This window comes from Brachyhypopomus gauderio, chromosome 1 (genome assembly GCF_052324685.1).
Source record: "Brachyhypopomus gauderio isolate BG-103 chromosome 1, BGAUD_0.2, whole genome shotgun sequence".
Classification (NCBI taxonomy): domain Eukaryota; kingdom Metazoa; phylum Chordata; class Actinopteri; order Gymnotiformes; family Hypopomidae; genus Brachyhypopomus; species Brachyhypopomus gauderio.
The window spans coordinates 33388062-33414421 of NC_135211.1; the positions used below are offsets into that span (position 1 = coordinate 33388062).

A 26360-nucleotide genomic window follows, 5' to 3' on the forward strand; every position below is an offset into this window, starting at 1 on the left:
ACCCCAGTTTACAATGCGTTAAAAACACAGGCTTGTGGGGTGGGGGGGGGGGGGGGGGGGTGGGGGTGGAGACGTAAGTTGTTGACGGGGGGTGTGAACGTAAAATGGACACAAATTAAGTATTATATCTCAATCTATCGATCGCGGGTGGTTGGCGCCAGAGCGAACTAGTAACTCATTGAATCATAGATATGGATCAGATAAATAAACAAGATTTTTTTTTCGGATGTGAGATATCGGAAGTGTGCCGTGAGAGTGTGTGAAAACGGTCAAATGCGTGTGTCTCATGCTCAATGCGTGAGCGTTGGCAACCCTGAAAACATACTCTCTGCAACCATCTCCCGGCCAACATAACACAAAAAAGTGATTATTAAGACAGAGAGCAGATAAATGTGACTTACAGTCAGTGGGAAACCTGCGTAATCACGTGCTGACCTTGGTCATATGCAGGTCATATGCACGCTTTTGTCACGTATGACCATGCCCCCCTCTCGTAGCTGTCACTCCGAGTTCCCTCATGTCTGTGTCCCGTGCCTGTGGTTCCCGCCCCACTCGTTTATCTTGTGATTCCCTTGTGTATTGCCACGCCCCCGTGTCATTGTTATCACCTGTCCCTCGTTAAATGTCATTGTATAAAAGTCTCAGTATTCCCCCTGTCTAGTATCCATGGTTTTGTTTGTCTGCTCAGACGGTTTGTGCTTTGTTCCTTCCATGCCTTCGTGTTGCTGTGTTTATGCTAGTCATTCCTGTTTGTAAGTACGTCTTGTCATCGCTACTCATTCGCCCTGTGTTATCTGTTTGTTTCATTAGCTCTGCGTTTTACCCGTGTTTTGTTTTCCCAGTGTCCAGTTATGTCGCTCAGTGTTTCTTGTTCTGACTCCCTCGATGATTTGACCCATGCATTCCTTCTCGACCCTGATTTTGGTATTCCCTTTATTAAATCTCGCTCATCTCAGCGTTTGTGTCCGTCTCCTCGCTCCGTTGCTTATGCAACGTTACAGCTTTGAGCATGAGACTCACGCTCTCACGCCACACATGGAATTTCTCACGCTTGAATATTATTATTATTAATTTATTTTTTAAATAATCTAATCGCCGCACACCGCAGCATATTCAGCCAATCCATCGGTTGTATATTATAACAGGTTGAACCAATCAGAATATAGATCGCGCTGTTTCTTGGTAGACTTTAGCCAGCCCGCTCCCCAACCACACACACACACACACACACACACACACACACACACACACACACACACACACTACACTAACCATCGCGACAGATTCCAATCCCCCCCGCCTGAAAAAAAGCTCACGCCCACCAAACTTGAGAGATCTGGTCATATGAAATACACTTTAATGATTTTTAAAGCGTATAATAACTTCAATTTTTAAAACTATAGTTTTTTATTTCACATCAGAATATTTTGACGGCACCCCCGATGAAGACAGACGGCACCCCAGGGTGCCGCGACACCCCGGTTGAGAAACGCTGGTCTATGGGCTCAGTTTTTAGTTCTTTAGTTTGGCATGTTTAGGAAACCAAATGTTCCTCGCCTTAGTCCATTTGTCGCTTGTTAACTTAGTCATGTTAGCTTAGCCTTGTTAGCTTAGCCTTAAGCACATGTAAACATGTGAAACTAAAAGTTTATTTATTAAATTAATTAATCATTTATTGTTTTTGTTTATTGTAATGTATTTTTTTGTTTGTGCAGCATGTCTGTTGGTGGTTAATAAAGGAAACACAGAGAGTGAGTCATCCTGGGCTTGTTGACAGTCTCCATAACATTTACACCCAAAGTGTCTCAAACACACATGTGACACAATGTCGGTCCTGCGGCAGAATTGCGAAGCCAGTATCGGTGGATTCTGTCCATTACGTCTGAGCCTGTTCTGTTGTACGTTTAATCGCTGGGTGGTAGCCTATCCTTAATGAACACCCCCTACCTTTCCATTCTGTTTCTCTTTCATGGCCGCACAAAGCTGTACAGCCGTCATTTTCCCCGGTGTGGTAAACCACTCATTTTCTCCTCACGATGTCTTTGTCTGTCCGTGTCAATGGTATTTTAATCCCTACACTCTGCGTGTGTGTGTACACGCCTCTGCATGTGTGCGAGAGAGACGGAGAGACAGGGACACAGCTAATCTCATCTCTTCTCCCATACACTGGACCTCAGTCCCCCCATCCTCCGCGTCTGCCCATCTGTCCCCTCCTGGATGCCTGTGGGCCAGTCCAGCTAATCTCCATTCAAGTCACACTGTCCCGTCCTCTCCTGTGCCGTCTCCTCTCAATCGAATGGGCTCTCTCGAACGGAACAGCAGCGAAAAAACTAAACAAAACCCCACAACCAAACCTTAAACCCATCAACAGCTAAACGCCCCCCCCCCCCTTTTTTTGTAAAAGAGCCCGATCTTTGCTGCTAACCCGTCTGCCTGAGGAAGACGCCAGTACACCTTCATCTGACGAGGATTCACTTTCCTGCGGCAGATTGCACATTCTTGAAGCTGGTTGCTTAGTAACACTCAAACGTTGCAGGGGGGAAAATGCCTTTGATTTAATTATGAAGTAACTTTGCAAAATATTTTGCCAATATTCTCTCTAAAGCATAAAGTGAAGTGTAAAGTAAAAATGTAAAGTATAAAGTGAACTGTAAAGTATCCTCGGAGGTGGTCTCTGCACAAAGCATATGTGTGCGACTGCGCTGTTGTGAAAGAAAGGAACCTTGCAAACATCTAATTAAAACTGAACGGAAAGTTACTAGCATCTCATAGTGAGATTCACAACAAAACAAACTCAAATAAATGAACTTTTTTTTTTTATGAACTTTTTATGGGAAAAGAAAGTGTTGCTCTCCGATATCAGCAAGGGAGTGCATTGTATTTTGGTATGATTCTCCTTTTTCTCTCTCTCTATCTAGCTATCTCTGTCCCCACTCAACTTTAATTTCAAAGATTAAGGCGTGACAGTTGTGGTTTGATCCATAGTCCCCTGCGTTGCAATTTTTAGGGAGCATTATTAATCCATCGAATCACAAAACCAGCCTGGAGATGGAAGAGAGGAGCCAGGCGATGATTTTGTAAGGAAGCAAGGGTAGAGAACAGAGGCTTAAAAGAGACAGAGGCAAAAGCAAAGGGAGGATGGACGTGCACACCAATTGATTTGTCTTCAGCTGGAGTCCCTGTGGAAGCTTCTTTATACACAGACTCTCGCGTGTCCCAGACGCGACGTGTGTGGAGTGTGTGTTAAAGCTTCGGGTGTGTTTTAAAGAAGGGGCCCGGGACAAACGGCAAAGGCTGATTGGCCTGTGTGGGGATCTGAGGTTGACACTGATTGGGACGGCGTGCCAGGCGCGTCTTGCTGAGCATGCTGGGAAATGGAGCAAATCACTGGGAAAAAAAAGTGGAGCAACATGGAGGATGCATTATTGATCAGATCCATAGTGAAGGGTCTTTCCCCCCCCTCTGTTGGATGCACTGAGGCATCCCAAGTACTGATCTTGCCAAGAAGAAATGTTACATTTTGCATTAACTTGATTTGCCAGTGTGCCTGCACTCATTAACCAGGCCTGTTTACATGTTTGGAGTCTTTTACAGGCTTTTTTAAGGGAAGGAAAATATTTCTAGCCAAAACATCCAATGTGATATCCAAGATGCTATATCTGAAAAAAGCAACCCCTGAAAATGTTGCAGTCCAGGTGATAGCAATATGACTCTGACTTGTCTTCGGCTTTTAATCAGAAGATGACTAGGGCCATAAGTGTCGTACGAAGTCATGCAATCTTCTGTTTTGTGGCACTTTTGCAAAATTAAGAATCAGCATAATGTTGTTTATGCTTTAAATGTCGGTTCTGGGAAAGAGACTTGGATGTGCTTGCTATATTGTTTTCCTCGGTAAAGTGTTCATTCAAGTGTATAATGCTTTTACCTTTCATTCTGTAATTGGAGGAAGTGCAGGTGATGCTTTATGCTGAAGACTTGTGTTGCATCATTTCCTGCCTTATCCCCCGACTGTAAGAACAGTAAGATGAATATGCCTAATAGCATTTAGTGGATTGAGACTATCTGGAGACCTACTTAAAAAGTGTTGAAGTGTTTAGATGTGACTGAATTACAAGACTAGTCAGCTGTGGGAATCGCACCCACATCCAGTTTGACCTACTTACTTAAAATAGGCCCCCTGCCAACTTCCATAACTAGCGGCGGAGCAGAGTGGTTGCTACGGCGAGCTATCTTCGCGCTACATTACGTCTTCGGTAAATTTTGCTAATAGCACGGCACTTAATGTTTTAGATTTTTTTTCTGGCAATCTTACAGTGTTTCAGTGACATAGTTAGTTCACAGAGGCAGATATAATTACAAGTTTATCTTACTGATTTGGAGTAAGAATGAGTTTTTGCTTCAGCCTCATTGGCTACTTCTTGGCCTCTTTTGGACTAGCTTTAGAAAGTCCAATATTCATATAGGGGTTATTTGCTGTCTGCTGCTGACAGTATTGGAAGGCTCCCTCGAAAAGTGGGAATGGACCTTGTGTGCCTTGCATTTTCCCAAGGAATCGATGGCCGGGCTCAGATTTCGTCTTGGGAAATGCATGGCTAAACATGACTTCTGGCAAGCAGTGCAAGATTCGGTCTGTCCCCTGGGCTCACGCAACAGGGGAGAGCAGACTGGAACTGCAATAATTAGTGCAGTTTCATAAACTAAATGTGCTTCTTTTAGATGTGTGAAGGGAACTGAGGTTTGGTGGTGGCGGACATGACTGGTGGGGGGAGTGTGGGGAGGGGGGGGGGTTGTTACGTTAAACTGTGATTTGAATCATAGGGACTAGCCAATTGTACTCTAGCTTATTTGCAAAGGAGAGTGGTGTTTAACTTTCACGATTACCAAGAAGGCTTGCAGCGGTTTTTTGACCATTTCCAACCCGTTCTCTTAATTCTGCTAAGTACCCGTTGAATGTTAGTAGAGACAAGAGTCTCAGAACTGACGTAATCAAGTTCTATAGGGGACAAGGGTTCTAGAACTTGTAGAACTCCTAAGACATTACTCGTAACCGACACTTATGTACGTCGTAGGTACCAATGCACCAATGAGCATAGATCTATACAGCAACAGTGACGGACTACAAACCTCATTACCATCGCCTGCTGTTAGGGATCAGCGATATGTTCACCGCTAGTTTCCCTTACAGCCACACTGGACCAGTCAACCTCCACATGGTTTCCCTTTATGAACAGCTCATTGTGCGTGCCACACTTCCATTGCACGTATTTTATTGGTAGCCAGCGGATTCTGTGGGATGTCGAGACATGAAAGCAGGCAGCAGGTGATCGGATCAAACGGTGCAAAATCATAGGGAGATGCCACGTCGGAATGATAAGAAACAGGAAACAGGAACGAAGAGAGTTGAGATGAAGAGAAACGTTTAGTCGTGGACGCTGCACTTATACAGGGCAAATGAGATACAAAGGATGTTGCCGTCATAATCAAAGGCAGTAAGAAGCAGCTCCAAGTGTGAGATAATTGGGGCTGTAATCTTCCTGTGGCATCTGAACCCCGATGGTGAACCCATCTAGATGGAGATGATGTTAGGAATGGCTTAACTGTGGCCTGGCAGTCTGAATGGATCTGGTGAGTCCCTAGTGAATGGGCTGAAGTTGACAGGCATACAAGATCAACAAGAGTACTCTGAGTGGGTGGGGGTGGAAAACATGCAAATGATGCTATCTTGGTTAATGGTAAATAACAGCAAATGGGGCTAGTTAACACAATCGAAATCATTTGAAATCAATATCTTGGTATTGATTGTTACATTCATTACTAGTTTATTGGATGGCATATTTCATCCAAAAGCGTGGAGATGCTAAAACAGATCGATATTAATAGATCACTGCTAAGAGAAGTCAGTGTGTTTACTCAATGACATTTTTCAATGGACACACCTTGTGAAGGTGTCTGACCACAGAAGCGACCAGAACTGCTATAGGAGCAATACTGTTTTGTCTCCCCTCTTCTACGTACAGTATATGAAGGCTGACATCCCAAATATAAACTGCTTAAACCAACACGCCCCCACCCTTGTGAACCCATACAACAGAGCCGCCTGGCGTGTAGGCCAGCTAATATTGTGTGTATGCATGGTTAAGTCAGCAAAAAAAGCTTTTTGTGGTCAGAGTTGGACAGCAAGCCGACACGAGCGTCTTTTTTCACTCAGGAGGGAAACTCAAAAAGCAGAGTCAGTTATTTCAGAAACGGATTAAGATTGTTTACATCTTACATTTTGGGGCATTTAGCAGACACTCTTAGCCAGAGCAACTTCCAAAGTGCTCTGCCATCTGCTCACAGAGTGCATCCTTCAAACATAAACAACAGAAATTGTTGTTCGCTAACTAGCATAATCTGATTTATAATGGTACTTTATGACCTGTATGCCCTAAATCTGCTATCTTAGACATGTTGTTATTATTATTATTGTATACATTTATTTTTAGACCTTACAAGCAAACCCTATTACATTTTTAAGGATATTTCATAAAATGATGGAAGATTAATCACTCACTCTGTCAGGCGTTTTGAAAAGCAAGAATAGAAAGTTTCTATCAAAAGAATCTATTGCCTGTCTGTTTGTTCATCTGTCCTTCCGTCCATCTGTTAAACCAGTTATCCAGACTGAAAATAATTTTTTTGCAGCAATGCTTGATAGAAGGAGAACTAAAAATGGTTTTAAGTCTTTGATATTAGTAAGGACACATGGCTCCTTCAGAAATGTAAAAAAAAAATTCCCAAACTGGAGGGATGGAAATTGCACTCATTTCATGTCCTTGAACTTTTGCATACTTTAATACATTTTAATTAGATTAGGAGAGGCGATCTCCCAAGGAGACAGCGTTTTTACACTTTGCTGATTAGTGTGAAAAATATATGCATATGGGTACATTTTGCATAGAGAAGCGCATTAAATCTGCCCCTCTCCAAGAAACTGAGCAAACCCGCTGAAAACCATGAGAATGGTGCTTTTGGTCTCATTGCAGCTACCTTATTTACAGTGCACGTATCAGTTAAGACATTCCTCCCAGCTGATGGTACAGATGGTGAGCGAGGGGCCAGGTCTGATCAGGGAAGGAAGTAGAAATGCTGGAACAGGATGTGGTGATTTGTGGTCAGGTGAGCACCAGTGATCAATCTTTGGACTTGAGACCATGTTGTCTTAGGTAAAGACTGCGGACCAATGTCAGAGATAGAAGAAGCAATTAGCCTTGGCACCGTTCTGCCCGCGGCCTTTTGACTCTTGCTTTAAGCCAGGGCTTCCCCCCTGTTTGTTATGTTTTCAGTGATTCTGCCGTGAGGCCCACACACGGCCGCAGTACTGCCACTGTCTTTGACATTTCAGGAACAGGAACCTGACGTGTGGATAGCGCTGTTTTAAGCACGCCGCACTCTATCCAGGAGGTCTCTGACAGTAATGTTGTCGTGTCTACAATAGGTCTGACGGGCTCTTCATGGGCAGTTATTGCACGCGGAGCGTATGAGCCTAAAAGCCCCCAGCTCCCCCCACGAGTCCCCACCAACCCCCTCCCAGCCCATTCTGGACGCGCGTACCTGCTACCGGGGACACCAGAAAGGACGGAGGCCATGGCGCTAGGACGATAAAGCACCTCAATCTTTCTTAATGTCACACCGGCGGACATCGCTCTGGAGGAGGCTCTTTAAAACGTACCCTCCATCCCTTTTATGTCACGCCAAATAGGGAAAAAATATGAGATATAGCGGTGGGTGTGCTTTGTATGCCATGCCCCAGTATTGCCTCTTAGGGGCACAATTTTCTCATCTATCACAGGCATGAATGCATGATTTTCATTGGATGGGATGTTTTGTAGGAAGTCGGCCCTTCCCCCGACCGCTCCCCTACACGTTTCCGAGCACCATGACTTAAGCGCATATCATAATAATCAGTTCTGTTCTGTACCCACGGCGAACGCAGAGCGGTGGAGGGACGTTGGACGGCTAATTGCACCTAATAACGACGGGCGGCTTTGCGGTGGCGTGCGCCCGAGATACGCGCATTAAGAAGCGATTAATTTTCAATACGCTCCGCTCACGGCAGCCTGGCGCCTGCTCCAAACAAGCGGCCCATCACTGATAAGTCATTTCATGCTTCATTTACACAAACTCGCAATACCAGCCCGACTGGGCCGGATCCTGCAGGAGATGCTGGCATAACACCAGAAGACAGATAAGGTCCTCCCTCCTTCTCTTCTCTTTTTCCTTTTCTTTTTCAAAACCAACCTTCAGTCTGTTTGCGTTAGCGGCCTGCCACATCCATTTTGTCAGTGTGGCTCCGAGGCCATTATGCAGCCGCCATCGATAATTTTTTGCCAGCTGTGTGTGTGTGTGTGTGTGGCCTTGGAGAGTGTGGAGTATGGTGACCCATTTAAAGGTGCCGAGCGGACTGATGAGCTGTGAACCCAGCTCTGCTCGCCTGCCCTCTCGAGCAGATGTTCTGTTCGCCCCAAAGGGTGAAGGTGATGCCGCTGTGGTCTCTTAGCCAGATGCATAAACTAATACCTTCCATTGAGCCTTTGACCCACGTCCATTATATTCAATGCAACCGGTGTTTTTTAATCCAACATGTCGGTGGTCATGCAGGTTCATGCTCATGGGAGATCTCACTCACCTCCTACACAACACTCAATATTTTAAGGCTGCCTCATGAAAGCCTGGTGAAAGTTTCTCATGAAACTATCAAAATGAGTTCCTGCTTAAGCCTAATTTGCATATCATAAGACTCAGATAGGTTGGCGTGAATATTTCATAGACTTCTGTGGTAGTTGTGTGGGCGTGCATGCTTGCTCTGCGTCTGAAACCCATGCTGACTGAATTTTAATAACTCACAAACATTGTGGCTCTTCATTGGAGGACACTGGCTCACTGAGGCCGTGATGTCTGGGAAGACCTTCATTCAGGAGTCATTACGCCGAATGGACACAATGCACCAGTGCCAAACGCACGTCAGCAAATAGCTGTGAGATGTAAAAATGCCGCGAAAAAATCTAAAAATCTTTTCCTTGCTATTATTGGCCATCATTGAGGATTGTTGAAAACGAGAGTCCCTCGCTGCTAGGCTAATACCTAATAGAAAGTGATCGTGGGAAGCTGAAAGTTTCTATGTCAGCGTCAAAGTGAATCTGCAGCGTGTAATACCACGACCACACTGGCCGTCTCTCCTTCTGCCGAACTCACTCTGTATTTATTTCATGCTGTCTACAATTGGCTGATGTATTGACAACGACCCGCCAGCAGGTGACATTTCCGTCCGAGTTTGGCGCAGACGAAAGGCGTCTCGGTCCGCTCCACTGCAGGCTGTCCGCCATGCCGCACGCATGTCTGTCAACATAGCGCACGCACACCGAGAAAGAAACGATCAGACATGTCACATGACAAAAGTAGCGTTTGATGCTTACACAAAACAAGACCATTCTTCTGTCTCTCTTTCCACTCCTCTCTTCCCCTCTCTCTTTTGACATGGATATAGAACTGGCTTTGAGGAGTCCATTAAAATGCATGACATTTAATAATCAGGCAAGATGCCCTTGTTTGGTAGCTGGCTTTGCTGATACTGATCAATTAAAATGCAATTACATGCTCTACAGTTTGCTTATTGGGCTCCTGGGAGCTCACACATGTTACACTTTTAGCTGTCAAATTATGCCCAATTCATTGGGCCAAAATGATGAACAAGAAGTAGAAGCAGGCATTTGTATCAGTGTAATGGCGTTCTGGCTGAGAAAGGAGAAATATTTGTCAGTTTGAGGTATATCTGATAAGACAAGAACAGGTAAAATAAAACAAAAATAAACCCACAGATTTGATCACACACATGACTATGACAACCACTAATTGAAGTAAACCCAGTGATTAGCGCTGGTTGTTTGCTAAACTAGCCAGCTAATGTACATCTCTAATGTTTGATATCTGACCAAAAATTATTTTGCAGGTGACATTAAGGGATAGGTTCCTATTTTCCAATTCCTCTCTAGACGAAAAACTCCTCATCAGCTTCTGATTGTCCTTAGATATATCATCTGGGGTGACCGTGTAGCCTTCAAAAACCCTCTCAGAGCATGTTTTGGCATCTTTAATGACACTGTGCCACAATGTCACATTTGACTTTTGGTATAACCAGATATTCAGTCCATATCAGCTATCTGTGTCTGCAAACGTCTGCAAAAAAAGGCGGATAGACATTGTGATTGGTCTTTTCTCACGGCTTTAACGGCCGTCTATTCTCGACCACGGGCAGGGTCGGAGAAAGGGCTGCGGAGGAGTGTTGCTTCCCACTAGAGAAGCCGTCGGTGTTGTTGTGCTACACACAATTATAAATGATGGAAAACAACCACGGGGCCCATTGCTGACCACATGTCAGTAGGTTGGCTCAACATTTTTGACACGGGGCCCGAGACTGACACGGCAGTGGCACAGCAATGGCCAAGTCGCACCGGTGCGACCTTATCAGATACAGCAGCGGCGGCGGAGTTTCACATACATCACTGCCAGTGCCAGAGTTAAGAGCGATAGGCCACCCAAAAATAGCCGACAGGGGTCCTGTGGTCAGATACTGATTGGTGAGAAAAGGCTCGAAGACGGCTAACACAAGCTGTGACTGGTATGAGATGCGGGGATGCCGGTGTTGACCATTTTTGTTATTGCTTCACTAGCTACATGATACGGCTGTCAATGCTGCCTTGTTCTTGTGGTAGTTGGTTAGTTACTGTGGCCCCGATTCTGAGTATAACTGAAGTGTAGATCCCACCCACCCCCACCGGCACAACGGCTAGTGCTAACAAAGCCGGAGGACACTCCAAAGGATAGTTCGTAAGCGAAGCAAAAAAAATGTTCTTTTCCATAATTTAAATACAGTCGTCTTCCTTTTTTATTCACTCACAAAAGATTGATATCAACGAAAGGACAGAATGCAGGCTAGGCTGAGCATGAACTCTAGATTAATAAGCAGACAAATAATCACAGAGAATTCTATTACCCGTAAGAGCTCCACTGTTCGATGTTGCCTGGAGGATCTGTTCCCCTTTCTATAGCCTTGGCTTCTTCATATCATCTAGTGTGTTCTTCATAATATCTCGCCGTGCTCATTAGACGGCCAGACCCCGGTTTCTGTCACAGAGCTCCTATGCGACAGTGTCTGTTGTGAAAAGCGTTATGCAAATCATAACGAATGGAATTGAATTTACACTTCCTGCCATCCCAGAGAAGATACTTCCTGGCTGCGGCCAGCATCAACATATAACACTTCGTATCTTGCCCCTCAAATCAAATCAGATATGCGTGTCTGTGTCAGCTTAGGCAAAACATCCAGCAATACATACATATATCATACATACAGGTTTCTGCCCTCCAGGTATATTTAGTCCTTTGTATCCTGTTGTACATGAGTGCCTTTTAAATACTGGCCTTGGTTATAAGTAATTTACAAACAGCGGTACAAATAATATAAGCCCCATGAATCTAATGATGTCTAGGTTACATTGGCACTGTGGAAGGCTTTTTAGGTAAGGTTCTGTGGTGGGCAAGTTTTATACTATTGTTCACTATTATTGCAGAAGACAATCTCAGATGTGAGTTTTTTTTTCCAACATATCTATTTGTTTGTTTCCTAGTTAGTTAGTCATTAGTTTGTTAGCTTGTTAGTTAGCCAAGGGAGTGTCCAGTTTTTTAAGTTGCTTTCTCTCTCTTCAAATACCTTCTGCTGGTATAGTAACATAAAATATTATGCCATGCATTTAGGTGTCCATCGTATCTGTCAGGGAGCTTTAACCTTTGTAGTGATGCGTGCCGAAGGCCTGCCTCATTTGTAACACGGTGTCACAATTTTTGATACTTGTTTTGCTGTTTGTGACAGACACTGGTGTAATTTGAGCATTCGTCACGTTGTTCTCTTTCAGGATGTGTTCGATACCCCAAAATGCTTTAAAAGTGCAAAAAGTAATTCACTGCAGCATAGGTCATGTATGTATGTATGTATGTATATGTATACACGTATACACACTAGCATACTTATAAAGTTCTATAATAAATTCCAGGCAAAAAAAAAAATCAGGTTTTCCCTGACTGACATAATAACATGTCTCATAATGAACCTGCCTGGATAAAATCAACACGTTCAGCCTGAGGAACACTCTGTGCATTTTTGACATTTCATGTCTTCCATATATTGTCTTGTTGCATTATGCATCCATTTTAACGCAAGCCCCGACACTGAATCGAAACAAGCCGAGCACTGGGCATCTTCTGCACGCCACGCCTCTTGCACACCACAAAATGTTCTCAAAGTTTTACAAGACGGAGAATGTCGGTCGGCGGGGGTTGATTTCGGCCTGCCTAAAGTGTGTGACACCGGGTGCTAATGCAGCAGGGCTGACATAATGAATTATAGGGGGGGGGGCATCAGCCTGGATGGTGAAGCAATTGTGTTCTTGTAATAGCACACCAGTTACGGAGGCAAAGGCAGCTGTACCCTTTCATCTGTTATATACACGCAGTCCTGCTGAAGAGGCTGATCTTTATTCTCTTTCTCCCTACATATCCATCCATCTACTGTCCTCACTTGCTCTCTCTCTCTCTCTCTCTCTCTCTTTTCTCCAGATCCTTCTCTCTCTCCCACTCTCTCAAAATCTCTGATAGCCGCTGCATCTACAGACCTTTAGGCGAATTTTGGCTGCTCTGGGGCTCAGAGACAGTCAGGGTAGCATTTCGGGTTTGAACGCGGGCGCAAAAGGTGCTTTTCACTCGACAGATGCAGTGCTTGGCATGCAGTCTCAACCCTTGGCAGTGGTCATTCATGCACATTATAAGCTTGAAAGTACTGAGTAACCCAAGTGGCTACTTGTGCCGAAATGTCTCCACAGTATTACCCTGTGTTCCTTTGTAGATATGCTAGACCAATACAATCGTTTTAGTTCCAGAAATGATTAGGTGCTGTTGTTAGTTTCCAGCTGCTGCATACACGTACACGCAGCAGCATACACGTACACGCAGGCTCTGCATGGCTTTGAAGGCTCCGTAAACACCTTGACTTACAATAGGAAAACGTAGTTCGGATATCTTGCAACCAAGTCTTGTTGCTTTCTTTAATAACGTTTTTCAAAATAAACTGCATCCACCCACGAGCAAATGATAAAACATATATCCTAATAAAATCGTAAGATTAATTCGAAAACGGCTTAGATATAGTTTCTTCCCTTTAAATCGAGTGAGATGAGAAATAACCAACCGAGGTGGCTCTGGATAAAGTTTTCAGATAGCTACACACGTTGCTCCTGGCGTGAAGGTAGCAGCTATAGCTTATAGCGCAACCTAACCGAAGGTGTCTATTTCTGACAGCCGTGAGCGTCATGACATGAACTGATCTACTCACCGTATGCAAAAGAGAAGTGCTTTACGAGAGGTCGTAAAGAAGTGGAAATGACAAGACGGCTAGTGGACACACCGTTAGACACAACCCGATTTGAAGGCCTTTCTGCTGCCGACGTCTAGACGGCGTAACGCGCTCGCGGGAAGGCGGCACGTGAAACATGGTAAACACGGGGGACGTTAGGGGCACACCGCCCCGTTCCCGTCAAAACGTTACATAAAATGGACTTTTAAGCTTTCGGTTATGTAACAGGCAGATAATTCGTCCTCAAGTGACGTAATGACATTTGCTTAACGTATGCATGTTTGTCATCTCTACCGCGTTGAAATCATTCATTTTTAATTAAAGATGTAACAGATAATTAAGCTTATTAGGCATCACATCGGGCATTGCCGTGAACAGTTAAATTGAATTATATTCGGCTGTAACTGCAGGCTACAGCTTGCGTGCACGTAGCTGGTGCAAATCATAGGACGAATTATTAGCTGGACGCATTTAGTGCACGCGCCCATAATGTCTTCAAGTTCTGGAACAGTCTGCGTCACTATGGAAACATGTCTGCTGCAGTTTTGTACCTGTCACTGACTCTATTGCTAACATATATGGTAAACATACGAAAGCTGTTCGAGTTATTTTTTCACGGTTCCACACAGCACTATAACAGAAATATGCTTCCATTTTCTCCTGTCGGCTTTCTGCTCACTTTGATATGCAAAATAAATAAATAAAATAGTGTATACATTTTTTGAGTTACACTTCACAAGACATTAGGTTCCAGCACATTTCTGCCAAATTAACAAGACGATAGCACAATAATAATAATAATCGTTACATAATTTTTTTAAAGCTAATTCTGGAAATAACAGATTGAACGGATATGAGAGAATATGTAACAGTTACGTTAAAGCGTGGGCCTCACTTCACTCGGTGGCACAAAAAAATGCAGATACTCAGGCGTAATGCTGTCATTACGCTTTCATGAGACCGAGGTCTAATAAATCTCGATGATACATTTCGTTTTAGGCGCCTAAGTAAGGAGAAATGAAATAGTAAAAAGTGAGCGTTTGATCTGGCGCTTATTGCCTTCCTGACGCGCATTACGCGGTAAATAACGCTGGGGAGAATTCAAATGCGCCTCGGTTTGAGGGAGCCGGCAGCTAGCCGGGAAGCTCTCGGTGAAGTCGGTGAAGCCACTGAGCACTGAGGTGTGTGTGTGTGAGAGAGAGGGAGCGGGAGGGAGAGAGCGCATGTGTGCACTGGTCCACGTAAAGGGCTCCTTCAAATAAAGGGCTTAGACAACGTGAGAGCTCCATCTAGGTTGTTCTTTGTGGTATTACGGTGGGATCGTGTGTTGTATCAATAGAATAATACAACTGCAATGTGTATGTTTGATGCAGATTTTGCACGCATTTTGTTGGGGGAATGTTTGTTTCTCTCTTTTGACCACACGTGCATTTTGACAGATTTAGTCGTGTTCGGTTAGTCTGAAAAAAATATTAACTACATTGGATACGTCTAGTAATGGAAATGATTAATTAGTTAATTAAATATTTATTGTAGTCCATTTGATTAATTTCTTTTTTTCGCAAAAGAAAAACACAAGCGTTAAATATATTCTCCCACTGCACACTTTCATATTTCTAAACTATTATCAGGCTATAACAGACAAGGAAGAATATACGAAGCAGTAGACCACTAATGATGATTTTTTTTCAGTAAGTCAGACCGCGAAATAACAAATTGTTGTTGGTACAACTGACAAGTGACGTGAAATATTCAGCTTCTGTCAGACTGCAGTAAAGTTTAGAGCCACAGATGGACCGAAAATTGGGAACATATTTCACCGCCTCTCTTCTGAGATGTGTGTGTGTGTGTGTGTGTGTGTGTGTGTGTGTGTGTGTGTGTGAGTGAGAGAGAGAGAGAGAGATAGAGAGAGATAAAGGGGAGAGAGAGAGAGAATGTGAGAGAGTATATATGTACATCCACAAACGATCCACAAATGAAATTACTGTTCAGGAGTTAGATGACAATGCTAATGGATCTGCAATGATGTTGAATGTGGTGTTTTATAAATCAAGATGTCACTAATTTTGTTGGTGTGGCCAAAGTGATCATGTTTTTCAGGGTAAATCCTGAATCCTGAAGGGGTGTCAATGAAAAGCATGGCAAACAAATTGATTCTGGTTTCCAATTTTGATATTTTGATATTACTGAAAGAAATAACAAGACTGCACCATTCATTGTTGTGTTATGTGCCTGCCGGTCCTCCTAGTCATACCCAGTCTCAAAAGCCAAAGTGGTTTGATCCTCGAGTAAATCAACCACGTCTCTATGCTCTCAAATGCTTCTGGCTACTGCCCAGCATATGAATTATGGAATTTAAAACATATCACTCTACAGCATAGGTTAACATTTATAAAAATACTCCACACTTGCTCCTGGCGATCAGTGGGTTCTGGAGGGGTTCGGGGTAGCAGCTCTCAGTTAAATACTGTATGCTTGATAGGCTGGAATGTGTAGTGGAGAGGATGAGCTGGAGATGAGGACAGAGAGAGAAAGAGAGAGAGAGAGAGAGAGAGAGAGAGAGAGAGAGAGAGAGAGTGGGTGGGAGAGGGAGGCAGCAAGAGAGAGACAGAAGCAAGCCAGTGAACTCCAGGCTTATTTCATGCAAGGTTACACACATCAGTCAGTCAGTGGCCAAAGTGCCAAGTCTCTCCAGATTACACCCGGCAACATGGCTTCCAGTCACAGGAAGAGCTTTTTGGAAGAGTGACTTTAAAGAGCTGTGTGGTGGTTTAGGGGAAGAAGGTGTATGTATTATGTGTTAATGGGCTACTTCAAAGACTGCGTTGGAAAAAGACATGACATCTGTATTCTACTTGTGTAGTGGACCTATGGCAATACCTACAGCCACCATTTCATTGTGCTGAGTGAAACAGTGACTGTGTGCAGGGCTGGATGAATTATTGATTACAAGACTAGAAAATTCATGTTTTAGATTTACTTTGAAAGCTCCAGATTATCTCCCCAGCACATAAAAACTGCTCTTTCTCCTGTATCAAATCTACGCATTTAACCACTTTCTGGTGTGTGCTGCTGTGTCCGGACCCCCTTTTGCCAATATTAGAATAGAGGTTCTTGCACTCATGAGCCGATAATGATTTGGTTGATTGTGCCGGATCCCTCCAGCCCTGTTTCCACCATACCGCACAGTCTCCAGTCTGCTACTGGCCATGTGGACCATCAGTTACTCGCAACAGGGATTTTCAACTGAACTGGAAACGGGTTGGCAACAGTGAGAGGGAGTGGGTGGACAAACACAAAAAAAAGAAAGTGTCCTCCCACCTCTTGCTTTATTCCCCCCCCCCCCTCCCCCAGAAAATAAACATGAGAAAGAAACATGAAGTGTTGAAAACATCTAACCTACAGCTCACAGCAAGTGTGAATATGGTCTGCAACAGGGTGCATGTTTAGAATAACAACGGTGTTCAAAAGAATGTGTAAAATATGCAAAGGAAATGCACTTCCCACACGACTGTGTAGTGCTTACATATTTTTTTGACTTGTCAGCTCAGTGTTTGAAACACAGAGAATAAAGTTAAGCCTGGTTTTTAAGGGGTAAAACATGCCAGCTGTGATTCATAGGCCATTAAGTAATGGCACATTCTTCCCAGACCTAAGAGGTGATGATCACAACCTGAAAATGAGGTTTGTTTCTATTTACCCCTATCCCCCCCCCCCCCCCAAATCCCCCCCACCCCCACCTTCCTTCAACATTTCCTCTCTGTTAGAACAAGAAAAGGCAGACGTGAGAGATTTGTGACAGAGAAGCAGGGTAAATTGCTTTTGTGAGAAAGTGGGTGATGTATGGCGGAGAGCCTTGAGAGGTTCTTTAACGCACTGATAAATCTCTGTCCCCCTGTATGCCATCAAAAAGGGACTCCGTTTAATCTGGGTTAGCGGCTCAAGCGTTTGCGCTTCCTGTCTCGGCGCACTGACAGGCCACTGCATGGGAATAGTGTTCTCTCTTACAGAGTGACATATTCTCTTCCATGCCCTGCAGACAAAATGGCACCACAGGGGGAAGATTTATTTAAGCTGTGGGACAACAAATTTCATGCACATAGGTGGGCGTGCCATACGGATTTCACCTGTCAGTCACCAGTTGCTTGGTAATGTTTAAAAATGTTCTGTTTTTGTTTTTAGCAATGCCATTTAGAATAAATATGAATAAGCAAAGATTTGGGTTTTCATTTTAGTTGAGTGTTCTGGTGCAGTTTTTACACACTTAAATATGAGGCTTTTTAATGGCTTTAAAGGTTTATTTGGAGAAGTCTGAGATATTGCAGGGAGAGGATGCCCTCACTTTACTGTCCCTGCAGGCTTCCTGGCACCTCTCCATGGCCTGATGGTGACAGAGTGAAGCAGCCATTGGCACAGTTACCACCCCCTTCCTTTGGGGTGATCAAGACTACTAGTACCTTTGGACATAAGCCCACCCTATCACGCCAATCACAGCCGACCTGTCCCTCTGAGGACTCGGCATCAGTTCCTGCTCCGGGAGGAAGTTTCTCCACCATACAAAGGGACTACGCCGTAGTCAGTCTCGTATGAACCTCCCTGGGCAAGAACTCCTCACCGTTTCCCCCTGGAACCCACGGATTACAAACCGTCATCCTGATAAGCTGCAAAATCCGGAGGCGGTCAGCACTTCTTTCATCCGCTCTAGTCAACTCTATTTTTACTGTATGCAGGGAATCCCATGCTGCTGTATCTGTCTCTCTTTTTTGATGGTATGACATTTATGTGTGCCACCCCACATGCAGGGCTGTGCATCTTCCAAGGCTTTGAGGATCCCCTTAAGTCACACCCCTTATCTGCTTGTACTGCGGATCATCGCCGCAGTACCCTTCGAGCGGATGAGTATGAATCGTGGAGCGGTGGAGATATTACGCTTCCCCCACGCCTTCCAGCCTCGGTAAAAACCCGTGCTCGGTCCTCCACACCTCCTACCAATGTGACCCAAGGCGATCAATAAAATTAGACGGAGGAGAAAACGGAGGTGGCAGCGAGATCCGAACTGTGACAGCAGAATTGTCCAGCCGAAGGGGCCGACGGTGGAGAAAACCTTTAGAAAGGCTGGATAATTGTGGCGAGTCGTAGTAATCAAACTGCAGGAATGTGTCCCTGGAATGTTTCAGCTAAGGACGGTATTATTCAGGAGCAGAATGTGTTCCCCTGCTGCATTAGAGCGCTGATCAATGGAGTCAAGCAGGATGCTGTCGCTGGTTCCTCGCTGGTGTGCGACATATTTCAGCTAGTTAACGCTGACCCAGGCTGTGTGAGAGCTACTTTGCTCAGCCTAGCGAACTGGAGAGTTACACTGAAATTGATTTATCTACACTCCAAAAAGCATCTGGCTTTCTGTGTTCAGTTCTTTTGTACATATCAAATATGCTTGAGTAGATAGTACTGTTTTTTTCTCTACTGGAGTATAGAAAGTGTTGAGAGATTTGTGTCAAGAAATCTGTGTAGGCATATGATGTTGCACAGAAATATGCATGAAAAAGCATCTATAGGCATGTTGCGTTGGAGGTCTTCTCTTTTCCACCATAGTCCTACTGAATATTAGAACAAGCGTTTCAGTATGTTTCACAAGGTCAGGTTTCGAAGGTCCTATTCTACAGGGCACACACATGCTAGTTGGCGAACAGTTTAGCTAACGTAGGAGGAGAATACTGTCCCAAAGCGCATTGGGACATCAGCCTCCCCTTTTAACCCTCAGTCATTATCTCACACACAGTCCATGGATGTCTATCATCATGATCACGTTGTGAAAAATTGCAGCAGTGTCATTTCACAGGACCTCTCTGTAGTGGGACTCTGGATCTTCCACGACCATGTATGGTCTTGGCCTTCAGAGCCAGTCCTGCTTTCTTCTCATTGCTTTTATGCTTCTTCTTGCGGCCCCGCCCTCTGCCGCTGCCCCATGCTTCTTTTGTAACGCACCACCCTTTTGTAACACACCACCGTGTCCCTCTCCCTCTCTCTGTGTCTCCCTTTGCCTTTGACCGACCGGCTGTTTCAAAGCGGCGCTGCACATAATTCGGCCGATCTTTAGCTACGTCGCAGCACCCGTACCAGAGCCCAGGGCTCTCTGACCTGGGAGAGGAAAATATAGAGAGGTGGGGCAATAAAAGTCAGGGCAAAAGAGCATCTGCACCGATTTATTTACTTCTTTATTTTTTTCAAATGCCTGTCTGAGTGAAGATTAGGAATATCCATTCCCAACAGAACGATAGCGTTGCGGAACAACATCCCACTTCGACCACGCCCAACTCACCTTACTGCATGGTCGACCACTTCGGAGTCGTACCGGTGCTATTTCGGGACGATGCACTGGAACGTCCGGGGTGCGCCAGCTGTCCGGACGTCTGATGTCTTGACTGGCACGGCTGCTGAGGGCAACAGACTTTGTCTGGATCCCAGACCAGCGAGAGCTGCAGAAGGGGAGGTGGTGGGCACCAATGTGGCAGGAGCAGACCACAGGAAATGGGAAGGGTGCATTTTGAATGCCACTTTGTAGATAGTCGTCATGTCTCTGGAGATGGCACTTCATTAAATGTAACTGCCCCAATGGTGCAACAGGGATCCATAATCACTTGTGTTAGGTAGATCATTCAGAGTCTCTTGGAGGCCAGCGTTCATTTACAAGCTTACCAGAGGGCTTCAGCACATCAATAGAGCCATAGGGGACACTTGAAAAATATGATGAAGAGGTTCAGGAACGATGGCCACGTATTTCTGTTGATTGGCCACTCTCTTGATTACTGCTTTCTTGTCACCAATGGGAAGCCTTTGTTTGGTTTGCATTTCGAGCATTCCCACAAGCTTCCCATCAGTCATGCCTTGTCTTCATAACCATTCTGCTGATTTCAGCCATTGACCTGGGCAGCAAAAGTGTCAGCTGCAGGAAATGCAGCCGGTTCCTTCCTCTGTAATCACCCAATGGGAGCAGGCGGTGGGTGTAAAAAATGGGGGAGTGGGAAGGGCTCATGGGTGGCAGTGTCGATGAGTCTAATTTCTCTGACGGCCCCATTCTGGAGGGCCTCTGTGTCAACAAGGATTTCAGTCCTTCAAAGAATGGGATTGGATTTCCGAGTCAGGATTTTCCATGTTGTTATGTGTATAGCACTTCCAATGCCAGATGTAATCCTCTTACTTGGTCTGTAGCACAGTGCACACCAATCAGATTAGATTAGATTCTTGTGAAATAGAGGCAAGCCCTGTCTTTATCGTTCTTAAATGCAATACCCATCATAGTGATAGCAAAGATTTTTTAATACTTTTAAAAAGAGATTATATTATTTCAACAAGAACCAAGTGACAACTAGTGTAACAGTACCATTTTAGTTGCTATACAGGTTTAATCCAGCAGTCCAGATTGGTTTTGGAGTCCACAGACATTTTTTGTCAAAAGTACTAGATATATGTAACACACATGCACACCAATATTTAAATTCCTAATGTATTAGGAAGAATGAAAACATAATCAATAAGATCACATAGATCGGTAGTGGGGAATTTAGTCTGTCTTCTTGACAAAATAAAATCCATATTCTCTGTGATCCTGTGAAGTAGAAAGTGAGACATCCCAAGAAGGACTTTGAAACCTATATTTGAAACCTGTGTCTGTTCTTTAAGCCTACAGCCTTACATACATCTGTTGGCCAGTTCTTACAGGGAGGAATTCACTATTAGTGTCTAGCAAGATCTAATGGCTACGTCTCTTCTATGTCGTTCTGTCTCTTATTTCGAGTTAGTTATCATGAAGTTAACTTCATTCTAACCAATCCTGACCAGGCTGGGTATAAATCAGCGCACCTCAGGCTGACACTCAGAACGATCTTGATGTTAGTTCTTTATTAACTTTACAACCTAATAATAATCTCATAACACCCACTCTAATGATAAAACCTGCAATTCTCAAAACCTCAGTCCTTTAACTAGTAAATGACTTGGAAATTGTGGATAACGACTGTGGCTTGTGGTATATTCCCCTGTAAAAATGGGTAGAAAGTGCAACCATACACTAAATACTGTATATGTGTCTGTAGTGTACACACACACACACACACAGTATACATATGCAGCTTTGCATACTTGCGTGTTTGAAGAGCTAAACTGACTCTCAAGTTATAGAAACATCTACTTCATAGGGATGGTAGAGAAGAAATATTGCTCAAGTCGGGTCTATATTTAAGACTCTCAAATGCCATGGTACCATGCTCCAGTTGAATGGGGAGCCTCAGCCTTTAAGGCAGACCCCACCGCTAGCTTTGATAATGCTCCTTTGACGTTTATGTTCCAGCGCAGCGGCTGCACAAATGATTTATACCGCATGCACTCTGGGCCCAGCCAAAAGCGGCGCGAGCTCAAATGAATGGGTTTTTACTGTAAGGTAAATAGGTCTCATCCGAGGCTGCGGAGAGGGGGCCGGAGACGCTGGTCCGCCCCCTCCTGCGTGGGTCGCGCCGACCTAATGAACGCTGGGAGACCTGGACAACGTCTGCAGCAGAGGAAACTGGAGCGCCGCAATGATCGCGCCTCTTTCACCGGAGCTTTGAAGAAGTGTTTGGCCATTTAGCGCCCCCGTCGCTGATGTTCCTCACGCTTGTTCCTCTCTGGTTCCAAGACCGTTAATGAAGGATAATCGTGGGGGCTTTTTACATTCATTAACTGTAAACATTTCTGTCTCCAAAACCGAGAACTTGGAGAAGAGGTTGTTTTTGTCTAGGAAGCGCAGCGAGGCGGAGAGGTTCAGCCCGTTGCTGTCTCTACCGGTGACTTACGGTTGTAATTCCCAATCAGTGATGGAAACATGGCTGCACTCGAATTGTTTTTTCTTTTATTCTTCCTTTTTAAAAGTCTGTGCATGTTTATGATGTATTTGCAGGTTTTTTTATCAAACACTGCTGGATTCCTGCAGAATGTATGATCGTAATCCCCTCAGTGTTTCAGCCAGTTGTTTTATGTCATGTTCTAAGAACAACAAAACAGCTTTTTTTTTATTTTTATAAACCATGCCTCTTTAAAGATGCGTGACAGATAAGTCTATTCAAATCTCGTTAACATATTCTTAACGAACAAATACTTTTGATCATTAATTATGATTAAAGCATAGAAAATAGCATAGCATAGCCATATTGTTAAACTGGAAAATAACATAAATAAATAAAACAGTTAATATTACATCAATGGGCATATACAGCTCTATATGCATTTTTCCAGATAGCATCTCCTGCGATATTTTGGTAGACACAACGGCACATAATTCCTCTACTAATTCTGGGTCTTAGATACTAATTACCCCAAAAGCCCCGATCTGTTGCAGAAACTGTGGATCAATCTAGCATGTTATGTCCATGACCCTTTTCGCCACCCCCACTCCCCTCCTCCCTCTCCTCCGCCCTCCTCCCCTCCTCCTCTGTGGCTTCCTGATGGCTTGCACATTTTTACCTTCATTTTCTTTTCTGTTCTTTTTTTCTCCCCCTTTTCTCTCTGGGGAGGGGGAGGGGTTGGGAGGGGAGGAGGGAGGGGGCCGGAGGCTAAATTAACATCCTGTTAAAAGCCAATGTGAGTTGATTTGCATGTGTTGCTATGTGTCTTAGCTGTGCTGTCGAATTCAATTAATGTTCCCAACTCACCACTGATAAACCGTTTGCATTGTTCTTTGCTTTAAAGTAAAAGGGAAAGGACACAGAAGCAAAAATATAAAAGACAGTTATGTGTGAAAGATGTTTTCAGCCTTGTTTTACCAGCTGCGACACAATATACCTACTGCCAGAACTGTTATAAGCTCTTCATTTTTGCATTCTCTCTGAAGATCTTGTATCGAGCCTAGTTTTCATGAACCTTTATTCTGTCTCTAGAATTTGGAATGATCGGAGAGCATACTGTAAAAAGCCAACGGCCAAGATCAGTTCATGACACAAAGGGCCAACAGGAGCAAGATGAGTCTGCTAAATTTATGGCACAAACTGGTAATACAATAGTTACGTTTCTTTCCTTTATTATGTTAACTAAACTTAATTTCATCTAAGTCACTTTGCATGCTCTCTCTTATACTGCACCTTTTAAAAGTGACGATGTTTTTTATTTATTTATATATATTATTTTCTCTCTGTCATATTTATTTTTGTCCCTCCTTGTCATGGTCACGTAGAAACGGAAGAGCCCCTCAACGGGCTTTCGGTTCCTGCCTCATGCTTCCTCTGGGCTGCTTCGGCGTGAGCCGTGCAGTTCGCCTCTTTGGTTTGGCTTCCCGTAGCGCAGTGAACTGTCAGCAGTTTCACCCTCATTTCTTCGAGCTAGGCAGGCCGTTCCTCAAAAGGCGTGAATAGCGTAGATGAGCAAAGAGAAACCCCACTTTAGACACCGATAAGTAAAGATTGGCTTTAATAGATATAAACCTATGTCCCAAGTTACCCATACATATGAAATGACAAGATTTTTCTGTTTTCTTTCTTTAATAAACCCCTTCTTCGTTTTTTGCATGGACAGTTTGCAGGAATTTCTTGGGGAGGGGAAGGTTTAGAGCTTCCTGTTGTTTTTCTCTGTGTTTTCCTCATCCGTTACATTTATTTTGACCTGTATGTGTGTGAGACGAGTACGTTTGCACATACTCATTTAAGTTGCAAAACTAAACCCTAACAGTGGCTGTGTCATCCTAACCCACCTTGGTATTTTTACGTTACGTCCGCACAACCTCATTGCTTCTTTAGTTTGTCCATTTCAAACCGTCTGATTTATTGTACCGCCTCATAAAAACAACACAGAACGACGGCAACCAGCGACCAAATACAAAATTGATCCACCTTTAAGTCCGATCAGCCCAATAATGCTTCAGAATGTAAAAGTTGTCCTTCATATCTATCACATTTTACCATATTCAGAACCCTGAAAAATGTAATGCTCAGAAAAGAACCCATTTTGTAGTGGTAACCAAAAAATAAATAAAAAATCCACAGCATTATATTCACCAAAATCTGAATGTTTAGGACATTTTAAGTAAATCTCGCCACTATACACAAAAAAAGGATTAAGAACGAATTATTTTAAATCTTATTGTTTGATCATGGTTATCATATAATTGTTATTCTGAGACAAGACATTAAGGTGCTTGGTCCTATCACGTTCAGCATAACATGGCAATTAGACCAATTAACAATTTGCTTGCTGCATAATTTTCTCTTTTTTTCTTTTTCTTTACAAAAACCAGATAATAATGCCGTAGCATGGATGTTTACCTGTGACAAACAATCTCCTGGAATTTGAGAAATGCTAAATGCTGTTTGCATTTGGTATGGCCATGCAATTACTTATTGGGAATTACAACTAATAAAATTGCATAATCATGACATTACCCTAAAAACCAAACGTCCTTGGAGCAGGAATTGAACTGGCATGATCACTTTTCTTCGTCTGTATTAATACAGCAGCTAAGAAAGAACAGAAGAAAGCCAGTCTACTTTGGTTAATCGTTTGGTGTTGCTGACTTCAATTCGTTAGCATACGGACACTGGCACAATTTAAAATGGTGTTGTGTCCATGTCAGGTTCGACAAAAACGGACCCTCAATTAAAGTATCTCAATTGTTTGTCTTCAGCAGAAAAGTTCCTCACTCAAAGTGCAGCGAACCCGAGTATCTAAACCGCTCCAATCTGCTGAACACGATAGAGCATCTCGTCCTCCTGGATTCTTGTTTTTTTTGTCGTGTCCAATCCTTGGTCACAAGGGGTTAACCCAAGAAGCTCCTGACCTTCAGCTTGTGACGCACTGCCTCCGAGGTTAAAGCAAGCTCTGGCCTAAATGAGTCTAGACGTAAACGGTTTTTGCAGCCAAACCGTAGTCAGTTGCAAACTAACACTCATCACAGGTCATCCTCTAACTTTGCATGCATCCCACATGTTTTACCATGTTTATGCTTTTGGTTTCCTGGTATTAGTTCTTTTGAATCTTCTTTTTGTTGGTTTTCATCAAGTCTGCATGCCTTATTTTAGAGACTAAAATGAAGTTTAGTGCTAGTACACTTAATTCCTGACATCCAGCCCCAAGTTCTGGTACCTGAAGTTACATGGTGGCCATGCATTTGATATACATTGTGATCTTGCACCGGATATGAAGCATCTCAGGATCAGTCAACTCAGAGATGTTGGGAAAGTCAGTGAGTATGTACCATGTTATGTCCCACGTGGAGAATTACAGGAGAGTGGATGTAGGTCTCGCACATCTGATCCATTGATGCAAATAGTATAAAAAACATATATTTAGCACATATGTTTTATATCTGAGCCCTTTGTTTCATTCATGCAGGATCACAATGCAACTATGAGAAACAATGATTGCGGATTTAAACTCCGCCCACCCGCCTCAGAGAGGCTACTGTACTGTGCCCTGTATGGCCTCTCATGTAACTTTGTCAAGCCCCCACCTGCTCCTACTGGCCCCTCCCCCTCTGGGCTGTCATGTGACCTTGTTGCTGCTTTTAACTGGTGTCACCCCTTCTCCTATACAGGTGACCCAGGTGCTGAGGAGTGGTCCCAGTGGAGCTCTTGCTCAGTTACATGCGGTCAAGGGTCGCAGGTGCGAACAAGAACATGTGTCTCACCTTACCGGAACGCACTGCACCGGCCCTTTAAGAGAATCAAGGTTTTGCAATAACACTGCCCCCCTGTCCAGGTAGTGTTAGCCGCAGATGCACGCTTTGTCACTTCCTGTCTTATGCTGTGTATATACATATATGAATATATTATATATAGACAAGCACACATGTGCACACACATACACGTGCACACACATACACACACACACACACACACACACCACACACACACACACACACACACACACTATTATATCTTTTCATCTGCTTCTCATT

General features: G+C 43.9%; 1 protein-coding gene and 1 long non-coding RNA gene across 2 annotated transcripts in view; one reads left to right on the top strand and one right to left on the bottom strand.

Moving 5' to 3' along the window:
• adgrb3 (adhesion G protein-coupled receptor B3) overlaps positions 1-26360 on the top strand; it is a 127641-nt gene that overhangs the window by 34412 nt on the left and 66869 nt on the right. The window contains 3 exon segments of the mRNA XM_077020824.1: positions 23353-23463; positions 25998-26095; positions 26097-26161. Coding sequence (XP_076876939.1) covers positions 23353-23463; positions 25998-26095; positions 26097-26161 — 274 coding nt within the window.
• On the bottom strand, positions 8985-13992 carry LOC143518233 (uncharacterized). Its single transcript, XR_013132107.1, has 3 exons — positions 13424-13992; positions 11033-11191; positions 8985-9378 (listed from the first exon to the last, which is right to left on the bottom strand). It is a non-coding gene; the product is annotated as an uncharacterized LOC143518233 (long non-coding RNA).